This window comes from Manacus vitellinus, unplaced genomic scaffold (genome assembly GCF_001715985.3).
Source record: "Manacus vitellinus isolate BGI_N305 unplaced genomic scaffold, ASM171598v3 scaffold_80_pilon, whole genome shotgun sequence".
Lineage (NCBI taxonomy): Eukaryota > Metazoa > Chordata > Aves > Passeriformes > Pipridae > Manacus > Manacus vitellinus.
The window spans coordinates 255,259-280,602 of NW_021940818.1; the positions used below are offsets into that span (position 1 = coordinate 255,259).

The following is a 25,344-nucleotide window of genomic DNA, read 5'->3' on the forward strand; positions in this document are numbered from 1 at the left end:
GTCAGGATATCAGTGTGCAGCTCCCTTCAAGGAGCTTGTTGTGTGGGGCTCTCGCAGCATCCAACCAGGTTCACTATTACTTCATCATCAAACCATCTTCTACCTGAATTTTCCTTTGATCCTTTCCTTACTTGGATCCTAGTATTTACCCAGCTCAACTCAAATGAGACCAAGCAGGGTGGCTACAACTTTTCCAGACTGAGGAATGAATATAGCCCTAAGGATTGCAGGCAGGGGACGACAGGAGCCTGGTACATTGGGTGTCTCCTGATTCCTCCTCTTTTTTGGACCTCCCCATTAGTCCTACCTCTTTTCTTCTTATTAAACTGGTTGTATCCTTTCCTTGTCTCCACCAACACCACTAGCTCATTTAATATATGTTATGAAGCAGGAGTCGGATGTTAACTTTGTGTCTTTAATGATGTGTGCTTGAACCAGTGACCTTGAAGTGAAAGGCTCTGTAGATCTTTAGCATTCCCTCGATATTCCAGGCCTTTAGTCATCAAGTTTATAAGCAAAACCTGTGTGCAAAAGGAATGCTTGCTCACAGTTACTACTATGATCATTCTGCTGTACCTTGCACTGAAAGAATATGAATTATAAAGTGCATGGGTTAGTAAAATTTAAATCAAGCAAATGTTTAATATTAAGCCATTTCATCTTTTTCCAAAGTTTGGCAAATTTATTACAAAGTATTAAAATTGCACTTCAAGCCCTAAGGCTTGCAGTGTTGGAGCCTGCCTGATTAATATAATTAAAAGAATAACATAACTCAAAATTTATTAAATAATTAAATATACGCAGCCTTATTGTTTACTTCCAACTGATAGCATGATTTCTAGCTAAAAAGTTGCACTGCTTTAATACCTGATGAGTTGTTAAAGCACATCCCCTTTTCCCTGCTGTGCATATGATTAAAAGAGCAGAGGTTAAACACTGCAATAAAAAAAAAAATGGGGAATTCTATTTTTGGTCACAGTTGTGCTTAGTTCTTTTTTACAATAAGCAGGTACTGCTGAAGACGTGGAAAGTCTCATAGTAGGAGGACATCAAGCTGGAGAAGGGTAGGAAAATGCTTCCTCAGACAGAATCTTCAAATACCAGTGTTACCCCTGCTCCTTGCTCTCCAAAGACATTTGAATCACTAACTATCTGAGGGTTATGTCTTAAACTCCTTATGCTCCTTACTCATATGCAAGGACTGCCTAGGAGTTTTGGCCTCCCTACAGAGAGTAGGATCCAGGATAAATACTGGAATAACCACAATTTGAAGAGAGATAATAACAAGACAACACACCAATGCTTCATAGCAGATTCTCATGATGTGGTTTTAAAGTGAGGAGGAGGTAGCAGGACTCAATCCCAGGGAACATCAAGATTACAGGTATTCCATGGCAGAGAACAGGCTGTGGGATGCTCTTCCATGTCAGGTGGGAAAGGTCCCTGGCATCCTTGGCGATACTGAAAGCACCAGGCCCAGAGGTCTGGGACTCCTGGCAGAACTAACTTCTCCCTTCTGGAATTGCCAAGACACACTTGAATAATTACAAACACCAACCTAGAAGCATCGCCAGAAAACAAATCCCAAATACACTGGGCTCAAGTGTCCATCAGATTACTGGACACAGCTTGTGAGTCCTGACACAGAGCATTGCTCAAAGCTGGCAAATCTATGCAGCATAAAATTCCTACCTCACGCAGTGTTTGTGAGCCACTTGCATGTGCACAGCCAGCAAATGCTGGCTGGCAAAATGAGGGGTCCCAGAGGTCACAGAGACACGTTTTATGGGATGGAAACCTAATTTTCTTTATGCTTGAAACCACAGGAAAAAAACCCTACTTTTTCTGCAAATGTTGCCTGCATATCTCCTTCATCCAGTGTACTGATCAACTGCCCCTCTCGATATATGAGGTGGAAAGCCAGTGACAAAATTAAAACAAGTTGGGAAACATACCTATACATACATATTTCATGTTAGCACAGTTATGCTTTAGAAATTATGGCAACAGCAATAGAATTCCGCTGCTGTGATCATGGATAATCAAAGCAAGTGAAAAAAAAAGCCAGTGCTGAAATATTTTCAAAGGTATGAAAGTCTTTACTGTTGTGTAATTTAAATTTACTTGCCATCACTTGAAATTTCCTTTCGTCTGCGTGATTAGAATTTAAATGTTCCCAAAGTATATTAACAAATATAATTCCTGTTATATTGCAGAAATACTGCAGCAACCTCCTCTTCATGTTGAAAACTAATTAGGCTCCTTAATTCACTACAGAAAATACAAAGCACAATTAGTTAAAATGTTTTCAAATGAACTCTTATTTGGGAATGACCCACAAGATGAACCAATCCAGCACTTCATATTCTACTTATACATACATACAATACACTCACAAATCACAAAGCTGTAGCAGTATTTTCTACAGCTGTAAATATGAGATGTTTGCGTTTTAGGGAGAATATTTTTTAATGTAATAGCTTTCATCTTGAGGAGCAATTTTGCCAACATTACACACCATGGTAATGTGTCTATTTTAGATACAATCCCAGAAATTCCCTTGAAATTACTTGGGGCACAGGGGATTGAGGACACCTGAATTGGACTGTAAATCTTAACTGCACACTCAAAATTTATACTTGACAACAGTAACAGAAGGACAGACATTAAAAACCTTCTCTTGGGTTATCTTATGATAAATTTGTCTAAAAGTCTCTATCGCAAGAATTTCTTCAATTTTAAAATTCAGGATGATTTTGATAGGTAGAAATTATTGTTCCAAGAGAAGAGTTCACCAGAACACTAGAGTCACACTAGAGATTTTATGCAGCCCAAGTAATTGGGCCTTAACAGGGAAGTGCTTGACGCAATCAGTCTGACACCCCGGTAAAAATGAAGCTGCAATACCCTACTGCTTATTGTAGCATTAGTCAAGTTTAGTGTACTCTTACTGAGCACCTTTAATTTTTCCCCGGCATACTGATTTTACCAGACTTGACCCACAGAATCCTGTAAGTGGCACAAATCTATAAAAATGACCTTTCATACAACTGAATGCCACTGAGCAGGGTTTAGTTTGCTAACAGTCATGTTACTTTTTCTTTACTCTTCATCCGTTCTTCCCCAAATGATTTTGTGGAAAGAGAATATGAAAATTAAAAAAAAAATCAAATTCTATGTCTGTATAGCTTAGAGTTATTGATATTCATCTGATCAAGCAATTTATTTTGCTACTAAAATTGCTAGTATGCTAACAGATAAATGTTAGGGAAGAAAGCAGGTTTATCTTTTTAATTGTATTTGTTCGCTACGAAATGAAATGAGAACACTCCATAATACAGTCTGCAAAGTAGTAAATGTATTAAAATGGCAGCTGACCTCTGAAAAACTTTAGTGCCTAATTCCCAGTCCCCAGAGCAACCCCCAGGTCCCTGTGCAATACACCATGTCCTGATGATGTTTAATGCAGTCTTTAAACTTGCCTGTTACCTAAACAAGATCCCTTACTGTAGATTCCTACATTTTATGCTAATCCATATGGTTTGCTGCTTATTAGTTTCTGCAATGTTCCTGCTACTATGAAATAAAAAAAAAACAGCAATCCACAAGACAAATTCTCATTTTATCTTGTACTTGTCAAATATTAAGATTCTCCTGGTCTGTCAGATTTCTAAGCTTGTCTAATGCCTGTCGTTTGTATCCAAAATTAATAAAGTCTATCCATGCTGTATGATTTTTCAGTTGCTCTGATTCTGATTATACACAATAATTTGTAATTTAAATTCACAAAAATGTGCCAATGTAGCAATGTGTTTGTGTTGTCAGTTTTAAACGCTTGGCCTTTTTGACTCATGCCAAAGCCCTGCTCTTTCTCACTACCAAGTTCCAGTAATGCTTGCACTGACCAAATTATTCCTGTTAATTTGATTATGTACCCTCTTTCTTTTATTATTTATCCATTTAACTGCGGATTGATCAGAACAAAGAGACAATTAAATATACTGCAATAAAACCAGGATGAACAACAAGAGTAGGAACTGAAGTCAAACCAGCAGCAGTTTGGAAACACACAAAGACTGAAATCCTGTCTTTACCTTCTCCTATTGTGTTTGGCTGTGCCAGGGCTGCAAAGAAAACGAGATTAATTTTACAGTCAGTAATTCAGGGAGTTTTATTTGCAAGCAAGAAGGAGGGACAAAAGACAAAATCATGGCAAAATGAGTAACATTTGGCTCCTTACTTCCGCCTTGACAATTGCTTGATTTCTCAAACAGAACATGATTATTGAACAGAAATGAGTGGTTCAGCGCCCAGTTACATACCAGGATGCACACAGTGCCAAGAGACTCCAGGGCGGGTGTGTTTCCAAGGAACTGCCAGGGTTGTGTGACAGTGGTACCTCAGGTGTCCAGGGGCCATTGTGACACTGCAGGCCTCAGAGGGCACCAAAATGGACCACCAGTAGGATTATTAAAAAAAAAACAAACAAACAAAACCCAAACCAAAACAAAACACCATAAGGAGAAAAGTCAGCAACTTAGACTTTAGCCCTCACTTTGTTTTAATCTAGACCTGCCAGGACAACAGTAATGGTAACATTTGAAAATACTCTTACCATGACGAGCCTAAGTGAGGGTAAAACCTTTCAATACTTCATTGGGAATACAATCATGACAGGCAATTTAACATTTCTCCAAATCTTCAACTACATCCTAACTCCTGAGGAATACAAAAAGCTAGCAGAGTATCTTCCTTAGAACAAAAGAAAATCATTAAGATCCTAAATGTATAACAGACAGAGACAAAAATGATAAGTGGGTGTCATGAATACAAAATGAATGCTAAGAAAAACTCTGAGAGAATGTGAGGCGGATATTCAAAGTAGAATAATCTCCAAGGAACATCCCTAGCCCTCCTCCATTTTATTAAACCACAGTACCACACACATTGTCAACGGTTGCAATGTATTCATAACACACAACATTCAGTACATCTAAAGAGGCAGACCCAAATTCCAGCCTGTTAGTGCCTGAAACGTGTTCACAGCCTTAATCAATCCAAAATTCAAGACTTCTCAAGCACGGGATGTTATCATAACTCTGAGACCATATTTGGATGGGCTTCCTATAAATGAAGCACACAACATTCGTCTTTATCTCTTAGAATCTATGCCATTTCCTTAGACTGTGTTCACAAGCCAAATTTGAGATGCACAGTCAAAATAAACTACAGAGCAACAGCACAGCAGATATTGTTCCTTGAGTACTGTTATTTGAATAGAAAGGAGACAACAAAATTTTTACCAAGGTCATGAATTCTAACACTAAGAAAACAATTAGAGGTGTATTAGCATGTAATTCATGCAGAATATTCTGTGCTGTGGGAGTAGTAAGAATATTTTCTGCAATATGTTTTTACAATGTTGTTGGATTCTTGTAGAACCAACCAAAAAGGTCAGAAGGACCACTTGTCATAAAAGTGGAGAGCAGAAAGTTGACATATTTCAGCTGGAAACATCTGGGTTTATTTGGGTTTTATCCTGGACTCAGCACCATTGGCAATGTAACTGCAGAACCCACATAGGCTCTGGCAAAGGCTTTGCAGTCTGAGACAAGGACAATGGGAGGATGAAATCAGCTTGAGAAAAAAAAAAAGACAAACTCTCACCACCTTAGCATCTTAAAGTCAGCCAAAGAGTCTGCCCACTCTCGTAAGTACGAAAAAGCAAACATTAAGTATAAATAATTAAGTATTCCTTTTCTCTGCTTTAGCTTGGTCAAGAGAAGTTTCAGGATGAGTTCACTACCAAATTTTCAACAGAGCAAATGGGAAGCCAAACCATAAAATACATCAGATAAAAATCTTAACCATGAAACACACCAAAAGATTCCAGCTGCTGTCTTTTCAAGCCCACCCCAGGGAGACACAGTATATTCTACCTATTCAATGCTGGTTTCTGAGTGCAATGCTGGAAATACATAATGAAGTCTTAGGTTCGAACAAATAGTATAGAGACTTGGTTCTGGTCCTTTTCTCTCCTATCTGCACAGTCATACATGGGCTACCTCAGTTTGTTCTCTTTGGGTGCTCACCAGGTAGACGGAGACCACGCTACACCCAAGTATGTACATGGCTTCCAGTACCATTTGGCAGCTCCTTCCCATATTTCTGGTGCCTTACAATATTGTTGCAGTGTATTCAGACTCTTGTGAAAGAAGCAAGCATTATGCTTTGGATAAAGTCCATCCCTTTGTCAAATGTTTTCCTCATTCAAGCCATTAATAAACACAGTTTGAATTATTAAACTGAAGATAAACGATGTCACAGTCTTTCAGAAGTCTAGCAAGCTGCAAAGAACAAATAATACAAATGCTGAAGAAAACGGTTGTTTTGTTAATATTCTATTTACACAGCTGGGATCTTCGGAATTTTATCCATCTGTATATTTAGTAAGCAAGGCAAATTAATGCTTAGAATTGCCATTTCCTAAGTGAAAAACAAACCAGTAAAATGAAAAGAAGGCTCCCCCACAGTCTGTCTCTCTCTGCCCCATTTCAGAGAGACACGCCACCTCCCCCGTAGCCACGAAGCACGAAATAACTGGAGAGGATTCTTCACAGACAGATGTAATTTATAACAAAGACAGGAAAAGGCAACCCTAACTCAGAGCTTGCTGCCCTTCCTATAAAGTTCACCTCCTTACCAAGAAAAAGCAGAGAATAATTTGTTTGGTTTCTGTACTCAACTCCTTTTTCTTTTATTGTGAAAAGTTTCCATTGTCCTTTTATGTTTTGATTATTGAGTAAGTTTAGAGACTTGCCAAATAGCCCTAGATTGTTAACAGACCACCACTATTTAACTTTGAATGCTTTAACAAAATAAAGGCACAGTTCACATTAATATTCTATGCCCTCATTTTATTTATTATCTTTTCTTTGAAATTTAAACAATTTTCCTAGCTAAGGTTTATTAAATGTAAACCTAAGTAGCAATATAAGTTACCTCACATACCAACCAGACATCCTATAAAACTCAGCTTTCTAAAGAGTAACACCACATTTTGCTGAGCTTAGCATATTTATAGGAAATCAGAATAACTTTTATGAATTAAAAATTCAAATACATCATATTCAATGTTGTATCTTACGACAAGTTGTAAAATTCAAGGTGAAATTAGAAGACATGCAAACTTTCCAGTGCATTTTAAAAAGGAACTTTAAAGGATTGCAAAACTTGTTTGTTATTTAGACTTGGATTACATTTGTCCTCATAACACCAACTAAAGGAATAAAAATTTATTAAAATGTATATTGATTATAAATCACCACAATAAAGAAATGCTGTTTATTTATATGAATAAGGTCAACATGTTATTCATAACATAAGGTCACAAGATGTATGAATTTGATACATAACTATTCACCCATGGGGATACATTCCCATGAAATATCACATCACTTGCCCATTCCACAGATACTTTTATTAATACAATTTAATCTTTGACATGATGAAAAGCTGCAGACAAAGGTAGGGGGTACAAAAATAGTTGTTCATTGCAGCATAAGTTCATGGATCTCTGTTTGCCAATTAACAAAAATTATGCTGGAAATTTTGAAAATAGGGCAATTGCTCTGGAAAAGCAGTCTACAGTAAGTAGACCTTTGGTACCATTTTGGTACCTGCTGGCAAACAACTTTAAAAAAAGGCATCTAAATTTGAAGCAGCAAAATATAAATGGAATGCGGCACCTTCTTGAATAACTCCTTGATCCCTGCTATGTTACACGGAAGAGTTTAACACTGAAAACAGCATCGTCCTGCAGCAGACAATGTATTGGGTTCAAAATAAAATGTGTCCCTTTGTTTTTTGGGTTTTTTTTCTGTTTTGTTTTGTTTTTTGGCAGATTCCTTTCAAATGTTCTTTGAACTACCTAAAAGCAAGGATGGAGTTCGTGCAAATAACCTCCTGCCAATATGCCAGCAGCAGCCTACCTGGTTCTCACCAGCATATGTACAAAGCTCTTTCAACAGTTTGCCATGTTGGCTGACCTAGAACCCATTTTCTCGATTCCTGGTTCCCCAATAACATGCTTTATGGAAAGCTGAGGGCACACCACAGACCCCAGAATCATGTAGACTTTGCTCCTGCAGAGCCAACTACGCTCTGTGGCATCAGGATGGAGCCTGGGCTCTGAAAAGGTCTTTAAGAGCGCTGCTTTGGTGTCATGGAGTTTAAATACAGACATGTAAGAATAGCAATTCTGTTAAAAGTGTTTATTTTTCTGTTTTAAACTGGAATTAAATCAAACTGCAAAAATCTTAGAATCTTCTATGAAACAAAATTACTCATCTTTGCTCAGCTCCAAGTACTTTGTTTTATGCTGGTCAAGTAAAACAAGTAGAACTCCCAAAGGGCATCAACAGAGTGAGCTATTCAGGAATACAAGAAAAGTAAAACAAAATTCATACCCTAATAGTCTGCCTTCAGTTACTTTGCTTAACCACTTTAAAATTCATCCAAGTCAATACATTTCTGCCAATCTCAATGGCTTCTATTAAAATTTACATCTTGATTGATAACTATTTTAAACATGTGCTCTAGTCTTCTGATATAGCACTTAATCATTTGGATCGTAGAATATTCTGATGAATAGCAGAAACATGCTGTCATTAACATACTGACTGTCCCTCAGTCAAAGCCTACAATTCCTAGTTGACCAGCATTCCAGCAAATAAACAAGTCATTAGGGCCATTATCACAACTACGCATGTTTACATGCATCCAAACACACGCACACAGAAATCAAGCCACTTTCTAAATAAATAATGAAAAAACCCATAGAGCACATCTGTGTATATATTAATTCCTGCACAGTTCCAGAAATGTTTTCATGCCAAGAATTCAAGGGGTTTTTTTTCCCCTCTCTCTCTTATTTAACATGATACAGTCCAAAAACGCGATGCTTTGTCAAATGAACTAAAAAGTTATGATGGGCTTCGATTTTTTTTTTCTCTAGTGTCTTTAGCTTTTCATTCTCCAGGGTGCTGAACAATGTGACCCCAGTCACTTCTCAGTTTGAGTATGGTGAATAGGTCCATTGAAATTAAAGTTCCAAATTTCTTAAAAAGAGGCGCTTGTTTAAAGGCTGGCTGAGTCAGAACCATCGTGCTCAGCAAACTGAAGGCATAGCCTATGTCAGCTATTTGGCAGTTTTCCTGCCTGAATTCTCTTCTTTCGTGACTTCATGCATGTTACTGAGTTAAAGAGTAGGTTTTGTTTTGTATTTGATGTTTCCTAAGAAAATAATTTAAAAAATATTTTGTTAATCATTCTCTAAAGCATTGTAAAAGTACTCAGCACTGGCTTAAGAATTCCACCAGCTCCCTGGAGCTCTCACACGCTTTCAGGGCAATGCAGTTCAGGTACCAAAACTCAGGAATATTAAAATTGCTGTAGAAGACCATCAGCATGTGACCTACATGGAAATGTAACTGCTAAAGGTCAGTGTATTTCCCCTGCTGGCAAATGAGTATAACCACAACAATCTCTGAAAAACAAAGGTAGTTTCTGCTGTGCAAGATGTGCTTAAATATTTGAAGTAACACTGCATACAATTCCAACAGACTCCACTTTTCATTCAGACTAATCACAAGTCCTTCAAGATCTCTCTGGTTACAGCCATAGCAAGCTTCAAGGTCAAAGGATCTTGATATCCGTGATTTTTGTCACAAAACCTACTGGCTCTGCAGCTGCTTATTTCAGCAATCCTGTCTTGGGTATGACACACTTCTGCAATGGATATCAAAAATTTCCCCTCAGACATCAAAAGACCAAGTACCAGTTTGCCAGTTTTAAACATTCATAATCACAAAATAATGAACCTACTCCTGAAACTGTAGTTTTGATCTTCATAGCAGTAAAGGTTTGAGGAACTTGTTTTGAAGGAAAAAATAAATAAGAGCACGGAAATGAAAGAGAAACGGAATGTAACACAACATTGGTTTATCAAAGATACATGATGCCAGACTTATTTCATAGTTTATTAAATAACTAATTTTCTAGACAAAAGCAATGTGAGAGACATGATCAATTCACGAGCGGGTAGGAATATCATACAGACGGGACTGAATGGCCTTGAAGACTATTCACTCTTGTATTCAATGACAAATTGGGAGGTGACATTGTGGGGACATAATTTTTTTAAAACCTACTGGGCACTGGGAGTACCTCAGCTGGAAAATACAGTAATAAAGGAGAACCAGAATAGCAGATGTACAACGAGGCAGCCACATGACACAGGAATAAAATGTGCTTCTAGGACCTATCATGTAGGCTATTCCCAGCAGAGGAAAAGAAAGCACTATTGATATTTTACAAGGCCTTGCTTTTATCTCAGCAACAATATTATGTCAGTTTGGTCACTTATGTTCAAACAAAACTGATTTAAAGTGGAACAATTATAGAAAAAGGCCAACAGGATGACTAGAGGCTGGTACCTTTGGAAGAATATATGTATCAAAAGTCTACCTTGAAAGCAAAGATTAGAGAAGGTTGGCTTTTCTAGTCTAACTAAATGAAGGCTGACAATAAGATTGCTGTCTCTTTATACACCAGAAAAATAAACACTGGGGATGGAATGAGAGCTAAAGGTCAATACTGGCACAAATTGGCACAAGGACAAATGCACATAAGCTTGTCATGGATACATTCAGACTAGAAATTGAAGTTTTATAACCATTACAGAAACCAGGCACCAGGGCAGCTCTCTAACTGGCAGAGCAAAGACAAAAAAAGTTAACTTTTTAAACTGGAGTTTGACAAGTTTCTCAAGAGAATTACGTGTGTTTCCCTACAAGAAAGAGGCAGTAGAGCTGACAATTGAAGACATCCCTTCCAGTCCTACGCTCCTCTTGGTGCCTTTGCCATGGTGATATTTACAAAACAAAGCTACAGAAAATCAACTCACTGATTTTTAAGCATTACAAATATCTGAAACCCCTAGGCTTTGAAAAGCGCTCCATTAGCTGGGGAATGAGTCTCTCTAGTGTGAACTGATATGCTTATAGAAATGTTCTGTTTTCACAGATCTTTAAAATGCAGTTCTCAAGAAATCATTGAGCAAATTTGTTTAAACAATGATTGATTAACTAATCCAAATATGCAACACCTAATGACGATTACATATCAAAGTCAAGTCCCAGATTTCAGGACTTTTGCCATCAGAAAAAGAAAACACCCTTTATTAGCTTTCAAATAGCATATTCTTCCTATTCGCCCCTTTAAATTCAAACACAGAAGGGATTTTGTTCAAACTTGAAAAAAACCAGAAAACAACCCAACCCACAATTGGATAACGACCAGACATAGTCCGAAAGCTTAATATTTCAGAAAGTAAGGAGTACATGGAAAGAAGGCATTAATGGAAACTGTTTTGGAACTTTAAGTACAGAGGATGATATCTAGTGACTGCTATAATACTGAATCTGCACTGCCATTAAACTTAATCTTTGATATTTTTATTGCAACCTGACCCACTATGACATCTCTAAAGAAAATTACATTGTGCACTACTATTTCAAGAAGTCAAACTTAGCTAGTCATCTGGACCATAAAATAGCAGATTACTCCATCAGGCTGGCTAAAGCAACTAGGAATAAAACTAGATTTACCAACCACATTATTTTTATTAGGAAATGTTTCAAAGCAGACATAATCCCAAAAGACCTCAGCCTCATTCCATCCAAAAATACACAACAGAGAGCAGCAAAAAACATGAACTGCAGTATAAGGTACAATTTGTAAATGTGAGAAAAAAATTACAAGATGTGCTGTAATATATCATCCTATCAGAGTAAAATAAATTAACTGAACATAGAAATAGAAAAGAATAAAAACTTCTATGCAACTCATGTATTAACAATTTAAACCTTTGTTATAAGATCTGACATGCGTTAATAGGAATTGCTCCACTGAATCCCTGCACATCAAGATTTAGTCTGTAGTCCTTTTGCTTTCCTTGAAATTGCAGGCTAATATAGGTGCACTAAATCACAGCTAGAGAGCAAAACCTCCAGAACAGGCAAAAGGAAAAAAAACAGTCTCTTTAACAACAATATTCCTGAAGAACCCTGGTGTGTTAGCACTACATGCATTTTATTTTGGATCACAGCCAGAGAACAGCTAAAGCACAGCTTCTTCTGTAATAATTCTAAATAGGGGGAACTGCTCATAATCGTAACAGGAAAAAAAGCAATAAATTTACTTGGCAATCTTAACACTTCTCAGCAGTTCCTTGTACCGTCATGTTTTCTAACAGGTATTCATGCATACATAATATATAGGTCTTTGTAGATCTGGAACGAAGGAGAAGTAAGGGATTTGATAACTGGAAAGGCAAGTTTTAAATTTTAAATACTGTCAAAGTAGGTTAGAAGTGTGATGTGTGTTTTATCATCTAACCAAGCATTCATGTCTTTCTGTTTTAACCTTTTTTTTCCTAGGCAATATGATCACCTCAGGCAGTTTGGGGTTTGAAGGCTTTAGCCAATGCAAGAAAAAACCATATTTAAATTAGCTAGGTCTTTGTTACTTTTTTAAAGACTTAAATACTGTCTGTATTTTAGAAAGGTGGCTCCATTATGCTAGCTGCATCAAATGCAGAATATTAATCAGATTGTGAAGCTCCACTAATTATGTGCTACATTTAAATAACTTAAATTTTGTTAAGTGGCACGGGCACAGATACTGTATGCATAACCTGACTTTTGAGTCATTTCCCTTTTCTTGTCTGATTTTATTCTACACAGGAAATGACAGGGTCATTTGGAAATGACTGCAGTGAAAGATCAAAAAGGAAACCTGATTGAGAACACTGTATAATTGCCTGTGCTAGAGAAAAAAAAATTCCAATGAGTTTACAACCCATCGCTATAAGATTTCTCTGGAAAACACACACTGCGGTTTCTCTGAAAGGATATCCATTAAAACACCGAGTATGGCTTTTATTTGTTGTAGCTGCATCTCTTTTAAAGGAGCAGCTCTTCTCGTTAGGCTGTTGGGCTTTTATTCAGTAGGTAATTCTTTCGGCACACATCTCACTGAGCTAAAGCCATTTCAGTGGAAGCAAATCAATTCTGTTGAAGCAAGTCATTTCACTGACTTGTCTCAAAGTGTTCATTTGCAAAAGGAGATAATACTGTAATTAAGCTCTTGGAACACCATGGTTCTTGTTATTTGGACAAATCTGGCCATTACAATTTACAGTGCCCTGTTCCAAAAGAACAGGCTTTTATTGCTGGAGCTAAAAGAAAACTTTTTAGACATTAATCGCACTCAACGTCAGGATCACATCCAGCTGTGGGCCATGCTGTGTCTGGAGTGGCCTTCTTTTCTTTGTAAGACATTGGTCTACATGGCAGGACTGCAGTCAGCCTTTCAGCACAGATTTACCGTCTACTTTCAGCACAGAGAGATCCCAGTGGATCTCCTGTTCCCTGAGCAGATCCACTGCAGAGCAGGCAACTCCAGGTGTGTTCCTGCCACAGCGACACACACCAAACCATGGCAGCCCCACCAACTCCTCAGGGAGTTGCTGCTCCTCCGAGGGACTGGAAATACAGAAGTTATGCTCTCCTTTATGCATAAGCATTTCTAAATATAACAAAGTTGTAGCAAAAGAGATTGAATTCTATGCTGAATTCACCTCTCATCACACTTTAACACATAAAGCAAGCACAAATAACGCCATAAATTTGTATGTGCAGCTTCAATGCCTTAAACTGTTACTTATTGAAGAACAATGCATCACCCTATCAAAATAGACTCTAGCAGAATATAACTATTGATTTTCTTGGGTGTTGGAGTGTGGTTGGACAAATTAAAAGCTCTCTGCCATGTAACTCAATACAAAATGGATTAAACCGAAGTGCTGCCATAGGTAAGAAATGGCCATAAAGGAGTTATGGCTAAAAACTGTCTGCAGGTTTTTGTGACAGTTATAACTGTAGATGGCACTTGTTGCTTTGATGGATCCTCACCCAAGTCATTCCCAGCAATCCATTTCTGTCATTCCCTGGAGGAGGTGATACCCTCAGCAGAGGTGGTGCTCCCCAACACCTGTGCAGGGCAACCACCCTTCCGTGGCTGGGACAGCCCGTGCTGATCTCACCCACCACAAATGGGTTTTAAGAAAACACAGAGATGTTTCTTTTACACTAGTTTAAAACTGATACGATACATTACCCAAATTTACACAAGAATTACTTAATCAAAGCTTCATTAAAATCAATTTTACCAGTTAGGAAGTGCTAACCACCCATTGATCTGATTAGCTATATAAAACACCCACTCTAATATAGTAATTCTTAAATCCTGCTCCACCTGTGTATTGACAGTTTAGTCACCGATTGCATCATAGTTGGAATTTTAGCCCACCTTAGAAATCATAAGAAAAATTTCCAAATCCACGTCAAGAAAAGTCCTTTTTTATAATATGGCTATTTAAAAGCAACACAGAAAGAAATTATCCCACATCATTTATGGAGTCCAACCACCAGCTCAAAGCATAAAAAAAATTTTTCAGTGCATTAATTTTAACTTCACTGCGTACTGATAAGCTAAAAGATAAGTGCCATCAAAAAAATTTCACTACTGTGCCTCTCTGAGCAATCGGTTGTCTCCTAATACAAATTTAAAATGTAAATCTTTTTCAATGTATTGTAACATATATCCTCAAAAGGCACAGTGAGGCTAAAGAAAGGTTTATTTGATTAATTGAATCTGTCTATTTGATTAAAGGTCACATCCTGCTTCAACACATTTTCCTATGTATTTTTTCACATGCAAGTCAGAATACATGACAAAGTTTACAGTCAAACCACCTCACTGCTATTAACTGAATGCTTTCAAAATGCTCAATTTCTAGCTCGCTTGTTTCTTTACAGCCAGTATAATTAACTGTTGTGGCTACAGCAGAAACCAAACTCTGTACATACACATGCATACATAAATATTAGGGTTGTGGTCAGACTGGGCTTGGTACACAACCTTTTCTGATTTTGATTGCTGGTTTTAAAATAGAACCAGACTCATGCGTTGCTAATTCAAATTACATGCATCAACTTATAAATACATACACAAAAGTGTTCCTGATTTAACACAACTAACAGCTTAACCAAGCAGTGCATTTACACCTTTTTGAAATCCAAAATTAATCTTGAATACGAGGATCAAAACATCTAACTTGTGTTCTTTAATCAGCCATTTTACGTTAATAACGTAGTAATGTTGACGTGAAGTTGCTTTGAGCAATATAAAACATATGCCAGGCTGCACTCATTAAGTAACTCTGCATAATGGGTTCCATCTATATAAATGACTCACCTCATCACTTAACTCAAGTCCTCTAGGATGCTGGAAGAGGAACTCATACACTCTATAGTATTTAAATAAGCTGAAAAACAAGAGAATACGGACTATTACAGTTGTAAATCTTTGGAAAGAAAAAAATATTACAAATTTTGTTAAACTAAGGGTTACCCTCCAGCATGGTAATACTCTAAATTCTAAAAAGAAACCGTTGTTTAACTTCAGGTACAACACACCGCATATTTAGTTTGCAGAATATACTATGACATGGCTGTAGAAAATGCAGTATGATACTTAAAAATACATCCACTTAGTCCTTACAGAATTGAACTCTAAGAAGACAAAGTTCTATTCTGAAAAAAGTAATTCCTGAAACACTTCTCACCAGGATACTTATGCCTTTAATATCAGCAACAGCAGACAAGAGGGAAACAAAGCCAAATCAACTTTCAGATTCTGGGATGGGCTGCCAGTCCAGGGAGCAAGTTTGATCTTAGAACACCAAAACAATAAAGAATGGAATAATTTATTCTCTCAAGGTCACCTTGCAAAATCAGCTTACTATTTCCTCAAAGACAAACTAAAAAACTAGATTGACACACAGCAGTTTTGTGTATTACAACAGAAGTAACTTTAAATAGACTTTCTCAATGGTCCAAAGTATTTATCTTCCTTAAAACATGTATGGCTTTCCTTTTCACGTGTTTTAAATAATTTTCCTTGTTTCCTTTTCTAATGATCAATGATATGGCATTTTGTTTAATCAAAGGTTTCGTTTGTCACAGTCCATCTGTTACAATTACTTCTCCTCTTAAAATCATGATAGAGAACTTCTGGCTTCTGTCACATCATTTTGGCATACAATTTAAAACATAGCTCTATGATTTCATAGCAAGTTCAGGCTGAAGGACGATTCCAAGAATTTATCACACTCCTGCCTGATGTATCCATGAAAACTACAGCAATATTTGCAGGGAACATCTGTTAAGTGGTTCCTGTGCTTTCTGGCTAGTGACAGGACACAGGTTCTTCTCTTAAGAGAGCTATCAGTGGGTCAGCAATGCCTCTTGCCTTGGTACCTGCAAGGCCTGCATAAGAAGTTTGGCTACCGTCAGCTACAGGCTCCCTTCCCAAACCCAAAACACACCGGCAATTAATTAAGTTATTACAATATTTGCCATTTCATTTGCAGTACCTTTTTATTGCAGCACTTCACCAAAGAATTCTTGACATGTTTCAGTGGATATAGAAATTATGTTTAAACAGTCTTCAGGACTTAACCTGGAAATGACTCACACCAATTTACGGAAATACATGTCCCCTCACGTACACAGCTATTATTTGGCAAAATTTTAACAGGGACTATTTGAAAAAAAGACAACAAAATATTTTATGAACATCACAGACACACAAGAAATATGACATACATCTCTCCAACTGCACTGACAGAAAATAGCTTTTCAGACTTTTTTCTTTTACTTATTCCAGTGGTTTGGAAATGAGTCAGATTTACAGCACCTAAAAATCAGGTCTTTTCCCCTTCCCCTCCAAATGTATTATGATATTCTTAATAGATTATGTTACAGGTACAAATAATTTATAATATCCCCCCAAAATACAAGTAATTATATTTGGCATTTCTGAATTTTATGTCTTTATTTTTAAACAGAACTCTGTTCAACCTGGCACCCTTAATCCTGTATCAAGGAAAGAATTCCTCCATCTAACACTCTTTACATCAAATCATGTAAATTATACATCAGTGTTTGTTTTGAAAAAATACTGTAGTTTTCTTTCTTTTAACAATATAATAGAAAATGTTTTTTTGTTTCTATCTGTTACAAACAATTAAAAAATTCCATACCAGTGTTTTTAGCAATTACATAAAAAAAATTTTGCTTGTGTAAGTAAGATTAAGAATAGACCCTTTTATGATGTCATACGAGAATCTGAAGGTGATTAACAATGACATATTTCCCCAGCTCCACTGCTTCCTGAAAGAAAATGTCAAGAGCTATGTTGATGTGTGTTTGCCCAAGGAGACAAGATAAAAAGATGATAACTGTCACCTTCCACCAAACCTGAAGGTGTCATTATAGTTGCTGCACAGTTTGTGCCAATGTAGTTAAGCATTTGTCTCTGTTTCCATTATAAATCTCACGGGTTTAGAACTCATCTGTAAAAATGTGATCTGAACTACAACATGTCATAGTGTCTTGAATGGAAAAAAAAAGCTATAGGCCTATCATTTAAAATAAAACAAGAAAAAATGTTGAAATGATACATTAATTTGAATTGTAATAAAACTCAGTCAACCTACTTTTCAGTTCACAAAGTTCAAAGTACACCCATGTAAGTTTGCTGATTCCATTCCTATTTGGGAAAAAATATTCCAATGACTGAAATAATGGAGAGCATAAACTGGACATACACAACACATTTCAGTGTATGTGTGTATATCCATGACCTTGCAACAGCACACATTTGTAATAAAGTGAGTGGTTTGAACATACAAACACAAATCTGGCAGCCAAAATACCATTCTGCTGCAAAAATCTTGTGGCTTGATTGTATTCCTGCCCAGTTAATACTTTGGTGGTAGAAGGATGGAGCACCTAATCTCTCGGATGAAATTCTTGTGACTGTGAAGGAATTACTTCATGGACAAGATATCTCTCAATGGATAATTTACAAAAGAGCTATAGACATGCTATTTGGAGAGAACATTTGTTCCATATAAATACACAAAAGACACAGACAGGAAGGGAGAAGTAAAAGAAGTTGAGTTGAGGCATCTCAAATGCCAAGTTTCCTTTTAGTTTAGGGCTAGTACTTGGCAGGACATGGTTTTGCCTTGACTACAGAAATTTGAGATTTAAAGAGATGTTCCCATTTCATAAGGGAAGAACCTGAAGTTTTTTCGTATTTTCCATGAAAAAGAAGCAAAAGAAAAAAATCAGAGAGCAGGAGAAAGAGACAAACTTTATAGCCAATTGTAAGACAAATCGCCTGTGATGGGTTTAAATCTCCTGTCTGAATCCGAGTACTATAAACTGAAAGGCTCACAACTATCCTAATATTTTTGCCTGTCTTCAAGAGGAAATACTTTTCTGCATTCAGGAAAACACTCTAAAAAAACCCCTCTTTGACATGTTAAACTTTTCCTAGCAAAAGAACGGTCTGAAAATTCCCAACAAATCTATGTATGGATGAGTTATATCTTACTCAGTTTTTATGCCCATCTGCCACAAATCCCCCCCTAACCACCATTCAGGTAAAAAAATGGGCTGAAGGGCTACAGATGCAGGACAGGTATGAGCACATATTACAAGAGCAACATCCTTATTTTCTTGTCCTTGCCCCCTGACATTCATGGGTGATAAAAGAGCTGGAGAACCACTCTCTCCATCATATACTGGAAACAGTGGTGTGTGAATATAGTCACTGACTTAAACGTGGAATCTCAGTGGAGATTCATCTGTACACGTTACTATATAGTAAAAACTTTACATAGAGAGGTGCTATCAGACTCTTAGTATTCTTCTCAGATAAACAACTGAATTACTGCTGTTAGCATCTCTTTCTGTGTCTCTGTCATGAAACATTTTCATGGAGATACTAAACTTTTGCTGATTTTGAAATGCAACATTTTTATGACTCATATGATTGTAGCCTTAAGTTTTACTTCTGTAAAGTAAAAAACTTCAAATCACTTAAGAAGTCCACTACAGCTGCCAAGGCCAGACAAATACTCTAGAGTTATAGACAAGACCTAAAATTCTATTCAGATAGAATTTAAAAGTAGCATGCTTTAAAAACAAACCAAGAATATTCTCTATATACCATTTTAATGGTTTCCTTTTATTACTCAAAACAAAACCCAGAAGGAATATTTTCAGCAGAATCTTACAGTTTGATAAACTTCCAGTCTAAATTTATTTTCTGGGCTTTGACATCTGAGGCTACATCTTTACTGCTACTTGCATATTCTCTCTTCTTTTTAATGGTTTGAGGTTTGATCTGTGCAGTATGTTGGCACAGTAGGAACATATCCAGTTAAATAACAGCAATTTAATAATAATTTTTAATATGTGAATTATTTCATGATTTGATATTTAATAATATCAACAATAATTTTATCAGTAATTTCCCCACTATGTTATATTACTTAAATAAGAAATAACAGATTCTGTAGAAATAAATACCTGTTAATGAAGTAATCAATGATTGCTTTGCCTTGCTCAATGCTGAAGAAATTCAAGTCACCTCCTTGTTCTGAATCAGTTTCTCCTATTTTAGCCATTGCTCTTTCCAGTTCTTTTAAATTATCTCCTAAGGTCATATGTTTGTCTGCAAAGTAATCCCAAAGAATAAAATCTATGTATGAATATGACAGGGTGGGGTGGGATTTTTTGGCCCATTTTAATTATAAGACTTCTTGAAGTTTTAGTTATGAGATGTGACAACTTAAAAAGCAACAGCAGTCAAACACCTCTCTCTGTTGCCATTATTCTCATCAACAGTGTGTCCATTAAAATTCCATCACAAAATCACCAACTTTCCTTCATAACAGAAGGATCATAATAATGGGTGTTCAAGACAGTACAGCTTGGCCTCTTACCTATACAGAGATAACCACAGGCAGAATGATACGAAAATTTGAGGTGCAGGGTACGTTTTATCTTTAAAATAAATTTACTACTGTTTATGTATTGTAAAATATTATTCTTCTGACCATGCCCCTTAAAACATAACCCATTAATACAGAAACAAATATTAAAAAGTGCAACCACTTTTTTCTTAAGTGCTTACAGTCATAATTAAACATGAATATGCATAATACCCTCCATGTATCATCAAACTTAAGATATTTTTGCACCTCTCCAGAACAGATACTTACTTTACTTTTTTACCCTGGAAATCAAAACTAAATGCCAAAGCAGTTTTGAATTAGAATTTAAGTTCTGTTTGATAACTGTCTCGACAAAGAGGAAAATCTGAAATATATCAGTGTCTGCTGAACATATAAAAAGAAAGGATTCATCTTTCTGATTTGCACACAGTGTCTGCCATCACTAAAACCACAGGGAGTTTAAAAAACAAAACTTCGAACAAAATTTATTTTTTCGTTTTTTATCTAAAAAATCTACAGCAAAAAATGGGGAAATATCCACCAGTGGTTAAATAGATTTATTTTCATTACTGTTTTAAGTCTCTACTGATACACTCCTTGGTTCTTTGTACAGAAAACAAATTAGAAGACTTACAAGACTTTTGTTCTTTATAGTTTTGCCCTTTAGTGGTACAGTAATCAAAGGCCTGAAAACTTCACCTCAGTTTTCAGTAAGAGAAGCAGCACAATATAAATAACCATAATGGAAGGGACAAGAAAGAAATGCAGAGAATGTGGAGGAAATAGAAGCCATAGGAAACAAGGAGGAGCAATAGAACCAGAAATACTGCCCTTTGTAGGGAAGTAAAGCTACAGAACAGGATCACCCAGACCCAAATCTGTTGCCAGCTCATCCAAATTTTCTCTTTCCTCTGCATACCTGATTTTCAACCCCAACTACCTCCCTCTGGAAGACTCTCACAGTACGTCTGTGAGGTAAGGAGCACTCTACTCTCAATGTACGGAAGAGGAATCAAATCGTGTAACTCATTCTGGCTCCCAATCTACCAAAGCCTCCAGTTTTCCTTTCTCCTTTACCAGCCTTAAATGCACTTCCACTACCTTCCTCTAAATCCATTCCTCCTGCTCCATGCCAGTCTTGCTATTAGGGACAAATCAGTTTAATTCTCCAGGCTGCTTGTTTCCAGTGCAGGGAAGGGAAAGTAAAGGGTCATTAATATAGAAGACATTAGAGTTTTGCTCTTAATTGAAATGTTTGGTCTTGAAACTTGCACCAGTTGAGAACAGTAAATACAAGAAAATTCATCTCAGCCCTGGACTACAGTGTATTTTATAAAATGGATTATTCGGGGAACTTAGCTGTGAAGAAAATATAACACTCCTGTAAGCACTTAAAAACTGCATTTTCTTTCCCTAAACCCCATGTATTTTAGCCAAATCCAAATGGATTTTCACAGGAATAGCAAAAAGCAAATTCACAACCTTTGCTTGCCAAAACTTATGTCTTTACCTCAAAGCACAGGGGTATTAGAGCCGTTAAAAAAAAAAAAAAAAGACACAAAATACTTTTTTTTCCCCACAGCCTCTGTCTGCAAGCCCATTGAACAGGATCGGTTGCAATTTTATGTATAAAAACTAATCCGAGGCAGACAATGCCATGGAAAATTTCATCTTAAAGAGTTAAAGTTTGGCAAAGCTTTATGCAGCTAAGATCACATTCCTGAAAAACATCAGTCAGCTTTAATAATTGGTTGTGCTACCAGCCTGTCGCATACACATGCATTACACAGCCTCATAAAACTAATTTCTGACAGGTTTCCATTCTTCCCCATTGTTACAGTAATATAGTTAGCATATGTTAAGATACTTTCTCATTGTAGACAGGAAGGACAACTGGAATTCCAATTATCATAAAGCACGTACATGTTCTGTCAAAATTCCAAGTCAGAAAGGCCCTTGAACTAAATTACAATGAAAGAGTATAATAAGTGTTATGAGCTTGATTTTAAATATTTGCCTTCTCTTTGAATGGAACTGCTGAGTCCTTTCATTCTTCCTCTGGGATGGGCTTTTCTCAACATAATCACCTTCAAAGTGAATGTTAAGCAAGCATTAGGATCTCTGAAAAAGAAGGTTTTAGAGGACACTGCTACCATTTTTTTCAAGTTCTCTCATTCCCACTAGACCCAAGCTACAAGCCTGGTTGCAAATTTCCTCATAGCCACAGGAGTTCCAGCCCCTTCATTGTCATTTTTCATCCTCCGCAGCGATGCCAGTTTACTTCCTCACCACTGTTAGTTAACACACGTTCTGTGCCAGAAGTGCAGCATTTGCCATATAGAAAGCTGCCTGCGAGTTGACCTCCAAGGATAAAATAAATGTAATTCACCCACTGTAATGCTACAGGATGGACTGAATATCTCAAACAGCAGAGAAATGTGCCCAAGGCTACAGTGAGTCAGTCACTGAGACAGCTGGAATTGGAATTTAGGAGCTCCTTGCTCTCACGCTACTGTAATTATTATTTATTTTACCTTAGCAAAGAAAAGGTCTCTTCAGGACCTGGCCCATTTGTACCACATACTGTACAAACAAAGAATGAGGGATATTCTGCTCAAAAGACTACAGTTTTCTCTAATGAAAGTTTTAACATCTGCCAATAAGTATTATTTTCAGGCACAAGGTCTAGCATGCCAACATTCAGGAGGAAAATAAATAATTTTACAATTACTTGTAATTAAATATAGCTTTATTACAATGACTGGAAAACATTCTTGCCTTCCATTTCAGATATTTATTTTACAGTTCTTAATTATACTTACCACTGATGTTCTCCAAGATGAAATTTAATAGTTCCATGAATTCTGAGAGCTGTGTAAGACTGAAGTTCATTTCTTTAGCCCACAAAAATCCCACACTGTAATAATCTATTAAAACAGCTTTTCTCCAAGATGTCTTTAATTGTGTAAAATTCAGAAATTCTTCCAACATTCTAAAAAAAAAAAAAAGCAACATAATGAAATTAAAAAACATAGGTGCCAAAGATTAACTTAGTCTGCTTGCAATTGTATCCATAATATTTGTTATTATTATTTACTATATTATTTATATGTACATAGCATACATCGGGGGACCCCTGGTGGTCTGGTGGTTAGGATGCAGCACTCTCACCGCTGCGGCCCAGGTTCGATTCCCAGTCAGGGAAACTCCCCCGGGCAGATGGAGCCCGTCAGCCCTGTAAGGCCATCCATCTAAGAGAAGGTCACTCTAAACAAACCTACGTCCTGAGGACCTCGCTGCCACTGTCCAAGCTGGCTCAGCCCCAGCAGATGAACCTCAGGATTAAAGGGTGGGCTCAGTTCAGCACACACTGTGTCTCACCTAAAAAATCCACTGCGCAGGCTCGAAGGGTAAAGACCTTTCCCAAATCTTCGTTCGCAAAGACTGGCCATTATTATTTATAGCATACATCATTTCTTGAACTTAGGTACATCAATTTCTAGATACAAACATTTATGATCAGAGGGCATATCTGCTGCAAAAAACAACGACCTACAGGTTTCAGCAGACACTATTTAAATGTTATGATATGACTAATGAAAGAACAAGAATAATAGCAATACAAAACTGAAGAGAAATACACTGAAAATCTCAGAGAAAAATCTCTTTCATCAGGAAGTTGTTTGTGGGATGAAATGAAACAATTAGTCTCTACTTTCTACTACCATTCTTTCAGTTTGAGATAGTTTTACAGTAATAATAAGATCATGTTTTTGTTTCAAGGTTTCCATTTCAAGATTAGTTTTCCTCTGAAGAAAAATTACATTTGAAAATTAATGCAAATATTATAATATATACATACCAAAAGTAGTTAAAATATTTAGAAATTAAATTGTACTTTCATAATGGTCAAGACATGAGGTCAAAAGAGCCTCATCCTATTTTACTGGCACATGATGAAAATTTTTCCAGTTACTTTAACATGCAAAATTTATGAAAAAATATGCTCCCATGTAGGAGGCCACATGTGTTGCTGACACATTTATGTCTACTCTATCCAAACACAGAATTAGTTATGTCTTTTATAATAACTGCACACATTTTTCCACAAGAAGAGAGGGGACTGGGGCTGGGACCTTTCTTCAGTTCTTCCAGTACAACTTAAGCCATATCTCAGGTAGTTTAGTTTTACATTAAAGCAATTCCTGGCTTCTTAACTATACCTGATGATCCAGGTGCCAGTGACCACAATTTCTAGTCCCCTGTAAAAAAGCAAAGTCCTCCCAACCTCCCCCCCTTCTCATTCCTTCCTAAGAAGGACATTAATCCTAGACCTACTGATAGGGAACCATTAGATTTTCAGGGGTTTCACGGAGACAGTACAGATACACTGTCAAATAAGATGAGTTTCTTTTTTTAATTAAAGCCTCAATAGCTAACAGAGTAAAGCATATAATCCAATCAGTTTTGTTTAAAACATGTATTCCTTTGTTCTCCATGACAAATTTGTACGGCTGCACACATGCAAGTCGGTTAAAAACACTTAACTGTGTCCTGAAATAGAAGTGGAACGTGGCCAGCTGAACTTTCCAACGTTTGAAACAGTCCATATCCTCTCTTTCTGAAGCTTCTGCCAACTCTGTGTTTTCATAATCAGAGCTTCTCAGGGATTTAGATTTTCTCTTATTCTGCTAACAACGCCAGAACTCATCTTTTAAATATTCTGTAAGGCATGTCACTGACAACAGTGTCTGTACATGATTGGGAAGTAATGGGGTAGTTGGATTTCCTAGTTACCCTGACTGATTTTTCCTTCTTCAAGGAAGGTGCTCAAATTGTACGGAGATGGATAGTGGTATAAAACTCCCTGACAGATGGGAATGCAGGCCATCAAAATTCTCCTACTGAATGGGATCTATTCTGATTTTCTAACCTTAGCTGAGACCTTCAAACTGCTATTGCGAATAGACACGATGCACTGTGGTGAACAAAATTTTAATGCTGCTGCTAAACTGCTTAAAGTGCATAAAATACCCTGTAACTATCCTCTTTTCAGTCAGATGTAGTATGTACTTTACATTCCCCTTGTACAGTAAACATATATGTGATCAGCTGAGAATAAGAGACTATGATCTTTCAGTGCTTTTCTTTACACTCTTAATGAGAAAGTTTCACAATGAATCGTGTTGTTAAGCACATTTTAGTCTCCAGTGAGTTGTACACTTCAGTCTCCTCTATATTTAAAGAGACCTATTGTGCAAGAGAAAACAGGAAAGGAAAGAATTTTTGTATTATTATTATTTGACAGTAGCAAATTTTCTTTCCAGTTTTCTTTAAAAAAAACC

The 25,344-nt window shown here is 36.8% G+C and overlaps 1 protein-coding gene across 1 annotated transcript in view; it reads right to left on the bottom strand.

Annotated features, from left to right (window-relative positions):
- The window catches only part of CABCOCO1 (ciliary associated calcium binding coiled-coil 1), a 227,785-nt gene that overhangs the window by 17,589 nt on the left and 184,852 nt on the right, over positions 1-25,344 (bottom strand). Inside the window, exons 4-6 of the mRNA XM_018085428.1 lie at positions 22,822-22,991; positions 19,572-19,716; positions 15,382-15,451 (exon numbers count right to left, since the gene is read on the bottom strand). Of these exons, the coding sequence (XP_017940917.1) occupies positions 15,382-15,451; positions 19,572-19,716; positions 22,822-22,991 (385 nt within the window). The remainder of the gene's footprint in view (positions 1-15,381; positions 15,452-19,571; positions 19,717-22,821; positions 22,992-25,344) is intronic.